The sequence below is a fragment of the Zea mays genome, chromosome 4 (genome assembly GCF_902167145.1).
Source record: "Zea mays cultivar B73 chromosome 4, Zm-B73-REFERENCE-NAM-5.0, whole genome shotgun sequence".
In the NCBI taxonomy this organism is placed as follows: domain Eukaryota; kingdom Viridiplantae; phylum Streptophyta; class Magnoliopsida; order Poales; family Poaceae; genus Zea; species Zea mays.
Window position 1 is genome coordinate 237,038,588 of NC_050099.1, and position 16,008 is coordinate 237,054,595.

A 16,008-nucleotide genomic window follows, 5' to 3' on the forward strand; every position below is an offset into this window, starting at 1 on the left:
TGAAGCAGCAGTCGCACGGCTTGTTAACACTCTAAAAGCATGATTGATAGCCTTCACTCGAGTAGGTGACCTCTTGGGCAACACTTGGTTTGGATGTCTGCTCTCGTAGTGCTTGTACGCAGAAGAACTGGGATGGGGCCATTGACTAACAACTAAAGTAGAGGCAAAGAAAGTCAACTAAGAAACGATAACAAGATGAAGCTTAAATAGGCAAGGCAGAAGAACCAAGCAGGCGCAAGGAACTGAGCGGACGCGGGAGATTAAGAGACTGGAAACTTAACTTTAGGAGTTACGATGAGCCAAGGATTCTATAACTTCACATGTAACTCTCTAAGTGGCAAAACAACGCCACACGGCGTCATATCGTGATCGTGCCACGCTTCAAGTAACTTCACAATCCCATAACTCTACATGCAACTCTGAGCCACAACCGCGACCATGCCTCGGCTCGGCGGTGGCGGTAACACACGCGTGTGACAGACATCCGTCCTTTTTTTAAAAAAACCTTAACATAGACCGACAAAATCAACTATAGCTTATAAGTTATTCTAACATTTATGTCAACTAGTGGCTTGCACGCGCCCATGCGCGCGTAGTGCCATGTATGTTCTTTTTGTAATTTTACAATGTTTTGGTTCAATCCATAATTCACATGGAATGTAGATAAGGGTGTATTGCATTTCTCAGGCGCATGTAGAAGAAGAGAGCCATTTGCTATTTTGTCACTCTAAGTTGTGGACTTCACTAATTTACCATTAGGCCCATAAATTATAGACACAGATGATAAATGATCCCATAAGTCATAGACACGGGGTGACATAATAGCAGAGAGCCCAAAACAGAAGTGACAAAATAGCAAATTTTTTGGAAGATAATACCATTTACATGTCACAAAAACCGTGTTTATAGTTTCATAAATTACTAAAATGGCGGATAATGTTGTAGTCCGTATTTTTCAGAAATTTGGTTCTTCATTAGGAGCTAGTAGCTTCTGATGGAGTAAGACGTCATTGGTATCTACATTCCTACAAGGCAAGTATGAAATAGTTAAGCATTTTGACACCGGTAAAATAGCTAAGCTAAAACAAATTGGTTACTCCTACAAACACTTAAATTATACACTCGGGACATGTTTGGATCCAGACTGATAATGCAAATCTAGCAATATGTTAAACTTTAGCACTCTGAATATAAATAGGTCTAGATAATAGGTTTGAATAAACTTTACTTTTTTCGAAATCCTCGTTATCTTATTATCTACCCAAATTTAGATAATATTAGCTAATGGGGGCTAACATGAACTTTACTCCTATTAACAAATCCATTATTGTGGATCTGAACATCACCAAATGCTTGTAAGGACAATCTAAGTAACAATAACCATATTACAATATCAATTTGTAAACCTTATTATGATTAAAACATAATATAAATAGTGACTGCAATCACATATAAACACATTGACTAATTCATCAATGTTGAACATTCTAGTGTGCAATAAGGTATTCTTGATAACAAATTATCTGCATAGTTAGTGTTTTATTTACCTCCAGTTTATAGATTACAACCAAGCTGAACCTTTTAGAGATGCTCCGCCGAGTTCCTTGTTGATTCACTATTATGACCGTTCAACTGATGCTTTAGATCTGGCAAACTGAAGAGAGTAAGCTTTCAATTAGGATCTTATTTGATGAGCAAAAAGATCCAAATTGGTGTGGAAGCAGACTATGTCTAATAAATGTGTTGTTCCCGAAAGACCATAAAGGCTAAAAGCAAATAAGTCAGAATGCCTTGACTTGTTTAAATTTTGCTAAGCCCAACTTTAGCACTTTAGCTTATATGGTGTGAAGCTACAATCCCTGCACATTATATTCTTGCATATTTTAGTAGACTAAATGTTAGCATATTTGTTCATTGAAGCACACCGGAAGGTATATTTTCTGTCTAAAATATGAGCCCTACCAATTAGATTGTTTTTAGGTCCAATCCAAATACTCAACTATTTATTATTTAACTTCAATATCATGGGCTGATTTTAGGCTTACGATTGAGGCAACTTGTTTTTCTCCATTTATGTAGCATGCTATTTTTCTTATTTCAATTGCCTGCCTATAACATGTCAGCAAGATTTATATGACCTTACTGTATCACATAAGAGAGTGCGTATGATATGCCACCAAATCACGCATTTTGAAATAAATATATAATCAGCGAAGAACAAACATAATGACATGAGGTCGTCGGCTAAAAAATGGGCATATATTTAAAGCTAATTTGAACATAAACATCAGACTATATAGAAATATATATGCTCAAATAAAAAATCTAATGAAGATGTAAAAAAACCAACGTCCTCTCACTAACCCGTTGACGCACCTTTTTGAGCAATCTCTCAAATACCTTGAAAGTTGTAGCTATTGCACATGAACATGGGTCATGAATGGACAAACAACTTTAGGTGGGAAATCCATAGCAGAGCGTGGGCTTGCAGGGGAATGGAAGCGACGGGGGTAGCAACATGCAGCAGTCCGTGAGGCTAGCAGGGGAATGGAAGTACCGGAGCCGCGGATAGAGTAGCAAGAGATATTAGAAGGGCTCAGGATGCATCACCTCAGGCATAGGCGCGCCAGATTTAGAATCGATAGGGTAAGGAGGGTGGACAACAACTAACCTTAGATCCAAAGGAGGCAGCTATGCGAACTGCAAACTAGAGAAAACAAAGGGCTTCGCGACCAGTAAAGCATTCATGCAGACAAAGCCATATGAGTACGGAGAGGGAAACGCGAAGTGGAAGACGACGATTGAAGGAGATCTGAAGCGGAGGAAGCCGGATCTGCTGCAATCGCGTACCTCGGGACGGGAGAAAAAAGGGGACAAAGCAGGCCTATTTGAACTTTAAGAAATGGACGACGAACTAGAGTCGACGAAGATAGCGACAAATTTCACCAAACAACCAAAATGGACACTGCAGTAAGGACGAAAGCAATGGGTGATGAATCGATTTAGACAAGGAAGCGGGGAGAGAAGAGGTGGAAGAGGGACGCTACGACGGGAACGAAGAGAGGCGACGGGAGACAAGGTTCGAGCAGAAGTGTTCGGAGGCGAAAGAAACGAGGGAGCGAGTCGAGACGATTCCTATTCCAGAGAATTTGAGGGAAGAGGCGATGAAAGTCGACCAACGTGGGCCGTTGATTGGCAATCGAGTGATTAGAATCATTTGCGCAGACGTGGATATCGTGTCCGTCCACGTTTTGAACCGGGTTTAATATATAGGAAATATCTCCTATCTCCTATGACATAGGAGACCATATTTTATTCCTTATTTAATATGAGCATTTAATGTCTATTCTGTTATTTATATGGACTAGACTAAAAAATAACTAACGTATATTAATAAAAACCCGTTTGTACAGTGCACTCGGCCTATAATAACAAAACATCTCGTGTTTTGAATCGAGGGAAAAATAAAAGAAAGAGAAAAAGTAATAGCACGGGCCGGCCATGCAGCATAGCGTGTGAAGCGTGGAGAGTGGTGACGCGCATCGCACGGCCGACCGAGAGCATGGCGGACAGTGGCGGCCAGGGGATGAGGAGGCAAAGAGTTAGCGCAATTCGCAACGAGTGCTCCTATTATCTGTTCATTCAGATTGCTCCAACCGGATGTGCAGTAGCACTCGTCTCGTCAGATTGCTCCAACGTTGGTGAACAATTTTTAATTGTTTGGAAAAGGAGTAAAAACACGGTAGCAGAAAACGTATGATAGGGCCTGCTTACTTGAGCAGTCACGCAGAGGAGGATGGCGCTGACCGGACGGATGATGCAGAACAGGCGCTTGATTTTAATTTGGATATGAGCTTCTACTGTTTTTACAGTATTTTTGTCTTATAAATTCTAATTACATCAGTTTAAACACATTACTTTAATCTAAGACGACACACAGACGACGACATGACTTGAGCTGAGGTAGGCGATACCTGCCCTACGTCAACTGCCCCCACCGCCCTGTGGGCTACGGTACGAACTACGAAGTGTGGTGCCCCACCTATTTTTTTCTCTTTCTCCGTTGACTTTCGTAGTACTATCTCGTATCTGCCGTTCTGGTTCTGTCTGCCTTGCGATTGCGAGCCCCGATGCCCTCCTAACCCAGGCACCTATCCCTAAGCCAACCCCTGTCCCTACTCGTTCCGTCCACCATTGTCAAACTATTTTAACTTTAACCAACAATATATATAAAATTAAATTATTTTAAACTAAGAATATTATATATTATGATAGTTCAAAGAGCCAATAGAGGGATGTGCTCGCCGCTAAAGAATCTGGTGACTTTACATTTATATTGTAAAATCTTATGAAATATATGTTATAACCGGTTAAAATTGACAATAAATGATTTATAATAAACCCAAAACAATAAATCATGTGGACGGAGGGAGTACTACATTACTTTCACCGATATCAAAATACAAGTATTTAAAGACAGCGACACGGTCCCTATAATATAATATTTTTTAAATAAAAATAAACTCTTACTATATTTATACTTTTGCAAAAGTATTTTTCAAAATAAATCTATATATATGGCTGTTAAATTTCAAATCTAAATAACAAAATTGTTATTAATAGTTAAAGTTTTATATGTTTGACTCAAAACTTGTCTAAAACTACTTTTTTATTAGGACCGGATTGAAGTACATTAGTGCGATTGGTTTTTAAAGGACGCGTGTTTGTGCCACTGCTGGAGCATGATCTGTTTTTTCTATTGGGATCTATGAACCGTGAGCCCGTCACCCAGTTTCTCACCAGCAAAGTTAAGGGCTAGTTTGGTAACATCATTTTTCTAAGAGATTCTAATTTTTCAAAGAAAAAATAAACTATTTTTTTAAGAAAATAGAAATCCCTTAAAAATAAGGTTCCCAAACTAGCCCTAAAATGAAATCCTTTTGGAAAAAAAATAACAGTATAAAAAACTAAAGGAATCTTACAAGGAGAGAGCCATCGAATGAGTATCATAGACAGCAAATCAGGGACCACATCCCTCGCCTCCCCCACTTTCAAGGTTTCGTAGGCCAGAAAGAGAAGGGAAGAGGCAGTCATACCTGTTCGTTGTCGGAGAAGGACACGACGAAGACATGAACATCTAGAGACGACATAGGTAGTATACCGCTAGATACATACAAGGAGAGAGCACGCAAGCGGAGAAAGAAGTCTAGCCAGAGCAGCTCCAATCCGAGAGGCACCCGCACCAGGCGTTAGTCCGAAAAGGGCGAGAGAATGCGAGTGCCTTCCAGCCCTAGACCCACCGAGGTGACATAACACCACCACCAACTCCGTACATATGCCGACTGCTGTCGTGCTATAGACTTTGGTTGTCCAATATCTCAGATCTGAACTCATCATCGCCAAGATAACCTAATCGTGGCAGGCACCATCGTGTCCTCTAGGGGTGGACGTTCGGATTACTCGAAAATTTTGGGTCGGGTAATTCGGGTATTTAGAATTTCGGGGTTTGAGAATCGATAACCGAAATTACAACGGGTTTTACAATACCCAAAAATTCGGGTACCCGGAATTTCGGGTTCGGGTATTCCCGAACTACCCGAATTGTTGTGTCAACTTCATAAAAACACATGCACCCTATTAAATTATTATAAAAATACAGTTTGAATAATGATATACATGCACATAAAAAAACAAAAACAATCTACAATCACAAGTCATGCACACTTATACATAATTATAGATGTACAGATTAATAATTAAGAATGACATGATGAGTACATGACATATGAAAGTTCGAGTAATTCGAGTATTTTGGGTACCCGATTACGATACCCGAAATAAATTCGAGTTTTGCACGTTGCTACCCGAAAATCCCAAACGAAATTCGGGTTTCGGGTATTTCGGGTTCGAGTTCGGTTATTCGGGTTCGGGTTTCGGGTTTTTTGCCCAGCCCTAGTGTCCTCCTCGGCGACACGCACGAAGAAAAGCCAGGAGCAAGACCGACTCGCTCGTACCCGTGTCAACGAGCGTCGGTCGGCTTGCGGCTACGACCGTGGGTAGGGGCAGCAGGTTGGGGGAGGAAGAACAGGGCGAAGGCCGGGAAGACGAACGGGACGTCCGACGACGGCGAAAATGATGGTGTGTGCATGATGTGAAACACCCTCGTGGACGTGCAATAGCCACTGCGCGGGTCGGTGGGGCTGGTGTCGGACGAATACGGGGAGGAGGCGCCTTCTCCCACGCCCTCTGCCGAGAATGCGTGGCGCGGAGGCGGAGGCATGAGGGGAGAGAGAAATGAAGCATATGACGAACGAGGTGGCGGCAACTGAGGCGAGGACCATCATTATCATGCGGAGGTATAGATGACCAAATGTGTCGTGTCTGGCGGGCTGGTCCGGGGCACGGTCCATTTAATAGTGTCTGGGCCAACCCGACACGATCGTCGTGTCATGTTTGGACCGTAGCCTCGGTCCGTAGTGCTGATCCGGACCGACAGGATTTTTTTGTACAAAACTCGTATAACATGTGTACAATTTATATTCAATATTAAAACAATTGACCATGATGTTCTACTGGTTAGACGACTTAACTCAGTGTTTTTCGTCCTTCTTTCGTAAGGGCTTGTGTTCAAATATTTTACGCTAATTTAACCATCCGACTGGCTAACGGGACGGACGTGGAAGTTGTGTGCATGGAAAAATGCAGGGTTAATTTGAGATAAATGTGAGGGGTTATTTGTAAAAATATGACGCGGGACGACCGTTGAAACTGGTCCTTTAAGTATAGTAGAGTTTAAATACGAAGTATATTTTGTAGTAATCTAATTAAATATATAAATGTTTATATTTTCACATAGATTTGATTAAACTTCGAAAAGGGGTGATTTATCTAAAATCGAAAATTGCCTTTTTTTTAGAACGGGGAGAGTATACAGAGAGTATATACATCAAACAAAATGTTTCTCACATGAACGGTGAACTGAATCAGCAGGAGTCCAGCAGAACATCTCCAACAACTCCTGATAACTTGTCTTCCAATATTTTTAATTTACGATCTCCCAAAACAATATTACAGACAGAAAAGACTAGTTCTCTAACAATTCCTTTTTTCGTGCCAAAACCGTTTGAAACTGTCATCTTGCCAAGGAATCGGAGATGCATCTTGCCGCCGCCTATGACTCTGAAAAAGACCTGCCACCGCCTGCCAGTCTTGCAGTTGAAATCTGATCTGCGACTTGCCAAGGTAGCCGGCGCCTGGAACAATGGAACATCTATGACAACATCATGTAGATCAATATTAGAAGTTTTCTATTTGATAAATGTAATAAATTCATGTTTTGTAGAACCAGTTTTTTGTTTTCATCGTTTTATTGTCTGTAATAAAGAACGGCGTGAATAAAAGCTATAATATATCTCCAAGTCTGCATGGTATTTCAGAAATTAAGTATGTCCTATGAACAACAAAAAATGACGTTTTAACAATCACGTTACTTGTCAGATATGAGTACATTGTTCACGGTGCATGTTAGTTTTCAATTGACTGGTTACTAAAGAAGAAAAAATATTTTAGAATGCAATAGTATTTCGACAGCGATATCAAGTCACACATTTCAGAATCATTGCAGTACAGCGATATCAAGTAACATATTTCAGAAACAAAGTACTGCTAGAATGAGCTGGTTTCTCAGACGTCCGCATTAGATAAATCGAGTTTGTATGTATAGACTTGCGTGATAAAACATATACAAAGATTGCTGACATTTTTGTCTTCATAATGATCTGGAAAAGTGATTTCTTCGAACGAACTGCCTGCCATACCCAAGTCATAGAACATATATGGTCTCCAACGCAGCTTTTCCTGCTTTGATACTTCTGTCATTCTGTGTCAGGCACTGGTAGCATCCTAGCAGATGAATGAAATTAAACATTAGTATTGGAAATGGGAACAAAGCAATTAAATTCATCAGAAAAATAATCAAAATTAGAGGAGTTTGATTTGGGATAAACTCAAGTGACTTACGGTAGTATTACCAAAACTGCACTGACTAGGTAGAGCGGAGTATGAGTATATCTATACTACTCCTACTAAGAAGTTAAGGAGCAGGTCTACACCCTCCATGCCCCCGCCTCCGCCTCCGCCGTCTCACATGCACCCGCCCCGACCGCGCGCCCGCATCCTCTCCCCGCGTGCCCTACGCCCTTCCAACGCTTCCTTCCATCGACGCCGCCCACCGTGCCCCCCTCGCCTGTGCCTAGAGATGTCCAAATGGGCAGCCCGGCCCGGCCCGGCCCGTTTTGGGCCCGGCCCGCCAGGCACGGTTAGAAAACCGGGCCGGACCGTCTAGGCACGCGGGCTCAATTTCCTGTCCGAGCCCGGCCCGCAACGGGCCTAAACGGGTCAGGCCGGCCCGTTTAGCACGAAAAAAACGGTCCGAAAAACGGGCTATGCGGGCCGGTAAGCACGTTTTAGTGTAAAAAACGGGCTTAGAGTTAAACGGGCCGTGCCGGGCTAGCCCACCGTGCCTAGTTTCTTGTCCGAGCCCGGCCCGCTTATTCGTGCCGGGCCGACCCGGGCCCGCATAGAACCGGGTCGTGTCGGGCTCGGACCGAGCCAAAATAACGGGCTTCGTGTCGGGCTCGCGGGCCTCGTGCTTATTGGATATCTATACCTGTGCCCACCGCGTGTGCCCCGCCCCGTAGCACCCCACCCCCACCGCGCGTTTTCCATTCTGCAACCCGCACCCTCCACACCCGCATCCCCTCATCCCGCTACCGCGTCTTGCGCCCGATCGCGATACCGTGGGGACCTGACGCGGGAACTCTCCATGGGACGTGCCAAGCCTGGTGGCCGCCTCGTGGGGCTCGATGGCGCGGAGAAGGGCCTAGGGACATAACTGTCCCCATCCTCGTCGCCGTGGGTGCTAGCGTTCTACGGCTGGGGTGTCGTAGCTCGCGTCTCGGCCGAGGTCGTTACCGTCAATGGCCATGCCCTCGCCCACTCGCAGGCCTGTGACTGCCGCATCCCCCTCACCCCCACCCGCCGCTAATTTCGCAGAACTCCATGCACGTCGCTGATTTCGCCTTCCTCAAGCCCCCAAGATGCGCGCGTTGCCCCCCAACCCCACCTCCCACCCCATCGAGCATGCAATGACAGGGAGGTCTGCGCCTGCTGTCGCACCGCCGCCACCCCCATTCACAAAGCCCTAGCGACATCGATTTCTCACCGACATGGTTGTTGGCCCGTACTCTCTCAGCCACCACAGCCGGTGATGGCCGATGCAGTTCCAGTGCGCGCTCACGGCGGCGCCACCCACGCCGATCCCCGTCAAGAAGTTGTCCTGTAAGAAGAGCACCCGCATCCGACGGCCTCCGCCGACGCCTCCACCTCGCTCGCGAACCAGTTCCTGTTGAGGTACACGACAGCCCCTTCAATAGTTGTCTTGCCAAGACCCACATATTACTGCTTTCACTAGCTCCTAGATCTTAGTTACTTGTGGTCGTTTATCCCTAGAGTTTAAGAATATGTGGATCCCTGCAAAATAATTCTTGTTTGTAATGGTTTGATCTGTAGTTTCTTTGTTTTTTAAGTTCCACTTCTTTCACCGCAGGAAGACTCACCTGTTGTTTTTTTAGCAGCACTGAGACTGAAATTGTCACCCTCGGTTGACTTGTTCCAAAAAAATGTGACAAAAATGTTCCGTAAAACTAGGAAAGTATTTCTCATCTTATTTCTACAAGGTTTAAGCCTGTGATTTTTCCCTTGTTTTAGGTCCCAACCAAAGAGCAAGTTGATGCACTATCAAAGGAATTGCTTACGCTTTCAACTGTCCCAGGTATTTTGAGCACACTGCTGGCTACATGTGTTATTGTTTTGACCAATTAAATCTATAATTTATCTGAATGAATTGATGTTATTGTCTCCCTGTTCTAAAATTCATTGGTAGTCACAGATCATAGAGAGCTCTATATGTTTGTGACAGTATGATTGTGTTAAGTTTATATGTTCTATCTTGCCACTTTGCTCTTTAGCGGGTCATGTCTATAGACAATAGATGTCATCCCAGTAGATGCACATCCTATGAGACAGTTTACCACGAGAGTAATGTCTCTTCAGGTGAGTCCTTCCACTTCTGTCATGCTCTCTTCAAAGTATAATATCATAACTGTGAAATAAAATCGCATTTCCTTGTGATTTTTTTGCAATTTTTAGAGTTGTATGCAAGTGGTATTCAAATTAATTTCCTATTGTGTCATGGATGCTCTTTGTAAATTATAAAGCCTAAAAATGACTTAGTTTTCCATTTTCAAACCCCATTTCAGGTTGAGGGTGAATTTCAAAAGGCTTACGATAATGGATTTCCAAAATCAAAGTAAACTTGGGATTTGTGCTGCCACCCATTTTTCTTATGTGTTCAGTGGTTGCTTTCTATGGTGTTCAGAATTATTGTTTGTATTGGGAGCCTACTTAAATTGGTCACCATGAATCTCTACTTATGAAGACTGCAGCTTGGTCTGTGTTATTTTCACCGTTTTGACGTAGTCTCGGTTGTATATTTAATTATTAAGAAGTGCCTATCTCAAATTTCTGTGAGCTCAAGTATCCGTCCTGTTCTCTGTCATTGTACTGTAATGCCCATTAAGCAGCGTCTAATTTGTTGTGGCTAGAAGAACAAAAACAATTGGACAGGATACCGTTGTTTTGAATATACTGCATGCAAACTGAGTTCTCTTTTCATGCACTTTTCCTTTACCAAATACAGGTCTTTAGTAATAGAAAGTGCCCAGTCTTGAGGGATTCTTGGCATTGTTGGTCCTCATGTATTTGGTCGTTTAAGCAAGACTCTACAATGTATGTCAGCATAGTTGCCATTGCTTCTATAATTTTTATGATACTACAAATACATAGAATTGGTAGGCCAGCAATTGCGCCAACTGATAGTTCATGCACATATATTCAGTCATGCATGATCATGGCTTTGCCAACGTTGTTGTTAAAAGAATCTCATTTTGAGCATGAGGAAGTGGAGTTGTTTTTTTATGAAGAGGATTTCTCGAATAATTTATAAATGTAGTTCAGAATTCAGATTTAAAAGAATTCATCCATATTAACAGGTTCTAATAAGAAACCACTGAAATATTATTTCCTAACCGAACCTGTTAGTTTCTTTCTTTTCTATTATTTTTGCATAGTATAAATCTAATGAAATGATCATTAGCAGCACTGTACTTATTGCTGGGACATAAATCATCCTGATGTCTTCACAAGTTAGCAATCTAGAGCTTGAAAAATGTCAGCTCTGGAATTTAGGAATTCCTACCAGCAAGTAAGGAGTGGGTATGTTTTCACTTGCATTCTTGATTCACCTATAAGAAGTGGTAGGACAAGGTTACTGTCGTGCTCGTCTTTCATTTTTATGTAATCGTTGCGCTCTAAATTTATCGAATAATTTATTTGACGTTGCAATGTATGGTTATATAAACAAATACATAGGTAGGTTTGGCATGATTAATTCATCGGTGACAGTCCCGTGGACGCGGGAGAGGAAGACTGTCGGGTGTGGACGCGGGTGACGATTTGTTGGACGTGTTTTTTTTTTTATTTTCTTCCAAAACAAAATTATAAAAACACCGACTGTTGGAGATGCCTTAGCCCTTAGGAAGGTCGGAACGTAAGAATCAGTTTAGCGTTACACCGGCACGACCATGAATTCACAACTTGACGCACGATCATAAATAAGGAGTACATCCAGAGAAATAAATAACAGTATATATAGAAAAAAAATGAAACCGAAGGAAAACGAAAAACACACAACAATAAAATGAAAACGAAAACGAAAACCGTGGATCCCAACGAAAATCGAAGCATGAGGAAGGCTGACATGTCAGCGACGGGGCCGTGGGCCCCACCCGCTCTCCTCTCTAGAAGACGAAAACCATGGTCGGGTCTGGCGTCCGGCGTCCTCCCTCCCCCGCCCCGCCTCCTCTTCCTCCTCTGCCTCTTTCCCGGCCGGCCGTTTCTTCCCAAGTGGCGCCGGTCCCGGTCCCGGCCCCAGTCCCCGCAGGCTCCACCGCGCAACCCGACGCGGGCACTGGGTACGCCTGCGCGAGCGCGACCATTTCCGCGCCGTCGCCGTCCTCCCACCTAACCTAACGCGCCCCCACCCAATCGATCGCCTACCCGCCTCGCCTCGTCAGGCGGGGGAGGGGTCGGTCAAAGGAACTGGGGGATTCCGTTCCTCCCGGCCACTGAGGAACGGCGGCCTCTGCGCTCCTCTTCGCCATGGCCGCGCAGGCCTCGTCGCCGATCGAGTTCCTGCTCCGCCGGCCGCTGCCGCGCCAGCGGAGGAGGCTGCCTCTGGCCGGCGCGTTCTTCGCGCCCACGGGGCTGTCCGGCGCGCCGCTGCTCCGCGCGCTGGCGTCGCTCGCGGCGGACTTGCTGGGGACCCCGCCCCCGCCGTCGCAGCGACGGAACCTCGACGCGCTCATGCGGAGGCTCGCGCTGCTCTCCGCGCTCCTCGACTCGCTCCTGCTCCTCCTCGCCGACGAAGGCGAGGCCGCCTTCTCCGACGCCGCCAACCTCTGCTTCCGCGAGCTCTACGTCGTGCTCTTCCGCGCCGACCTGCTCGTCTCCTACGTCGCCTCCGCCGCCCGCGCCTGGGCGCTGCTACGGGCGCCCCAGCTCGCCGCCTCGTTCCGGGACCTCGACGCGGAGCTCGCCGTCGTCCTCGACGTCCTCCCCGCCGCCTCGCTCCGCCTCTCGTTGGACGCCGCCCAGTACCTCGACTTACTCCGCGCGCGCTGCCGCCGGCGGGCGCCGGCCCACTACCACGACCCCGCGGAGGCCGCTCTCGGAGACCTCCTCCTCGCCGCCCTGCGCCACTTCGAGGTCGGCCAGCCGCCAGACCCCTCGATGCTCCGATCCCTCCTCCTCCAAATCGGAATCTCCGACGCCGCTTCTTGCCGCTCCGAAATCGAGTACCTGGAGGAGCAAATCCTGAGCCAAGAGGAGGACGCCGACCTCCCCCTCATTGGCGGCGTCGTCGCCTTGCTCCGGTACTGCCTCTTCTCCCTTTTCGACCCCAGCAACACAAAGACGTTGCGTGTTTGGCTGTCGGCGGGGAACAGGCAGCGGCTGCTCTCCTGGAGCTGCAGCGACGACAGCTCCTTCTCGGTGCCCAAGGAGTTCTCCTGCCCGATTTCTTTGGATTTGATGCGCGATCCCGTGGTGGTATCCACAGGACAGACCTATGACCGGACTTCGATCATACAGTGGATCGAGGAGGGGCATTCCACCTGCCCCAACTCCGGCCAGGCCCTCGCTGACAACCGGCTCGTACCAAACCGGGCGCTGCGCAGCTTGATTTCACAGTGGTGTGGGGTGCATGGCTTTCAGTTTGATTCGCCGGAGAGCAACGAAGGGATGATTGAATGTGTTGCTGCATCTTGCTGCAGCAAGGCGGCAATTGAGGCGAACAAAGCCACAGCAAGGATTTTGTTCAGGATGCTGATGGAGGGATCCGATAGTGCAAAACCGATTGCAGCTAGGGAAATCCGGTTGCTGGCAAAGACTGGGAAGCAAAACAGGGCATTCATTGCCGAGTTGGGTGCGATACCATTGCTATGTAAGTTGCTGCTGTCGTCAGATTGGATGGCGCAGGAGAACACAGTGACGGCGCTGCTCAATCTATCGATCTATGAGCCGAACAAGGCCCGGATCATGGAACAAGCGGACTGCCTGCATCTTATCGTCAGTGTGTTGAAGAATGGTCGGACGACAGAGGCCAAGGAGAATGCTGCAGCTACGCTCTTCAGTTTATCTGTGGTCCATGACTACAAGAAAAAGATAATGAATGAGCCAGGGGCTGTGGAGGAGCTTGCCTCTATGCTGACCAAAGGGACACCAAGGGGAAAGAAAGACGCGGTGATGGCGTTGTTCAACCTCTCAACACACCCAGAAAGCTCAGGACGGATGCTTGAGTCATCTGCGGTTCTAGCTTTAATTGAGTCACTGAGGAATGACACCGTGTCGGAGGAAGCTGCTGGTGCTCTGGCTCTGCTGATGAAGCAGCCTACCATCGTGCATCTCGTTGGGAGCTCTGAAACAGTGATCACTAGCCTCGTCGGGCTAATGAGGCGGGGAACTCCAAAGTGCAAGGAGAACGCAGTGTCAGCTTTATATGAGATATGCCGTAGAGGCGGATCGACATTGGCACAGCGCGTGGCAAGGATACCCGGGCTGAACACGGTGATACAGAACGTCACGCTCACGGGAACGAAGCGTGCCAAGAAGAAGGCAAGCCTGATCGTCAAGATGTGCCAGAGAAGCCAGATGCCGTCGGCGTTGGCGGCGGCGCCGCTAGGAAGCACCTTGACAGTGGTTGATCATTCGTTGGTAGGGAACGGCACGTTGAGGCGCGCCGCAAGCTTTGGCAGCGAGGAGTTATCGAACCCTGTGTCGATCTCAGTGCCCGTGCCCTAGGTGGTGAACCCTGTATCCATCCCAGAGCCCACATGATTCTCGCATTTGGTGAGTTTTTGTCCCTGATATTCTTTCATTCCATCCTCAAATGAAGGTATACAGATTTAATCCCGAAGAATCAAATATATCAGATGTGCTCGTGTGTACGTGACTGCTGGATAGCTGTGCAGATATAGGTTTACAGATAGAATTCCTTGGCAAGCTTGGAAATTATTTATTTGATTTTGTTCAGTTAAAAAAAAGCCGAATATGCATGCTATACTTGCTGTAAACTGTTCCCATGATTTGGAAACGGGGATGATACATCATTTCGCCAATGGACTTGTAATAGTAGAACTGATGATGAATTGTCATCTTCGACGTATGCGTGCCTTGCTTTTTGATCCACCAAAGAGAACAACTGGTGCTGACTTGCTGCGTAGGCGAGGGAATAAACGCCGGCCAGAAGAACGTCCCGGAGAAAAAGGCTGAGCGCTTTTTGGTTCTTGAAGAGATTTCCCCACTGCAAGAAACATCCCGAGAACGTTCTGACGTTCTGGTAACGTCACCGCCTCGCCGTTTCTTTCTTCTGGTCTTCCCGGCCGCGATTGTTCTCCAAAGGGAAACCGTGTGCCCTCTGCAAACTTTCTGCCCGTAATAAATAGAATGAGGGGGGAAAAAAGGGACGAGTTTTTGAGGCCACATGATTCGGCGATGCGTCAGAGATCAACCGCAACCTTGCCAGACTAGTCCACACCTGGATCATGCCGACGCCAGTCGCCAGTCGCCACCATGTGACGGAGGCTTCCAGCTTCTCTCTGAAGCTGATGTGGACGCGCTGGAGCAGCCTGATCGTGGAGCTGCAGGCAGGATACGCGTATCAGGAGAATCGGAGCTGCTCCAAGATTGGCCGACGATTTTGTGGTTGCTGTTTGATTCAGGTCACCAGCAGCAGGTGGGCCCCAGGACCACCTTCCACCGTCTTCGAATCGCCGACGCCCTGGGAATGCCGTTTCTTTCTTCACCTGTTCTGATGACACCGGCGATATAAACATTCGGACCAAAGTTCGTCAAGACTTCCTTTTGCCATCTCAAGTAACCAAACGTGCTTCACCGAGGCGCCTGTCTCCCACACAACCGACGAGTACAAAAAAAAAGTTGATGAATACACTGCTTTGCCTTGACGATGCGGAGAAGCCGCCCATGAGGTTTAACATTCGTCTAAAAATAAAAAACCTGTCATCTATTCGGTCAGATATCGTATACACATTCTTACATTATCTCAGGGACGTGACAAGCATTCTCGACAAAATCCATATGACAGAATCGACAGCTCGCAGTTGTTTCAACCACACAACTTTTAGCTTCCTCGTAAAGTCATGGTTGTTGCCTTGTTGGATCAGATTTTTAGAAATTTATGGCTGGACAAGGGAGGACTCTAAGGGTCGGTATGGTTTAGTCGTAGATTACTGAAAATCTGATTCTATTTGTAAGCTGTGAGAAAGTTACTGTGACCTGACAGTTTTGACAAAGCTAAACAACTGTTAACTA

General features: G+C 46.2%; 1 protein-coding gene and 2 long non-coding RNA genes across 3 annotated transcripts; 2 read left to right on the plus strand and 1 right to left on the minus strand.

The window, feature by feature from the left end:
* Window positions 1–829: 829 nt before the first annotated feature.
* On the minus strand, window positions 830–3,108 carry LOC100384224 (uncharacterized). The gene is made up of 3 exons (NR_169048.1): window positions 2,377–3,108; window positions 1,548–1,654; window positions 830–1,025 (listed from the first exon to the last, which is right to left on the minus strand). It is a non-coding gene; the product is annotated as an uncharacterized lncRNA (long non-coding RNA).
* A 5,620-nt stretch (window positions 3,109–8,728) lies between these two features.
* Window positions 8,729–10,682, plus strand: LOC103654775 (uncharacterized). Its single transcript, XR_566324.4, has 3 exons — window positions 8,729–9,411; window positions 9,769–9,832; window positions 10,320–10,682. It is a non-coding gene; the product is annotated as an uncharacterized lncRNA (long non-coding RNA).
* Window positions 10,683–11,712: 1,030 nt separating this feature from the next.
* LOC103654776 (U-box domain-containing protein 4) lies at window positions 11,713–14,842 on the plus strand. The gene has a single exon (XM_008681592.4). The coding sequence runs from the start codon at window positions 12,280–12,282 to the stop codon at window positions 14,476–14,478; it is 2,199 nt and encodes a 732-aa protein (XP_008679814.1). The 5' UTR covers window positions 11,713–12,279; the 3' UTR covers window positions 14,479–14,842.
* Window positions 14,843–16,008: the final 1,166 nt, after the last annotated feature.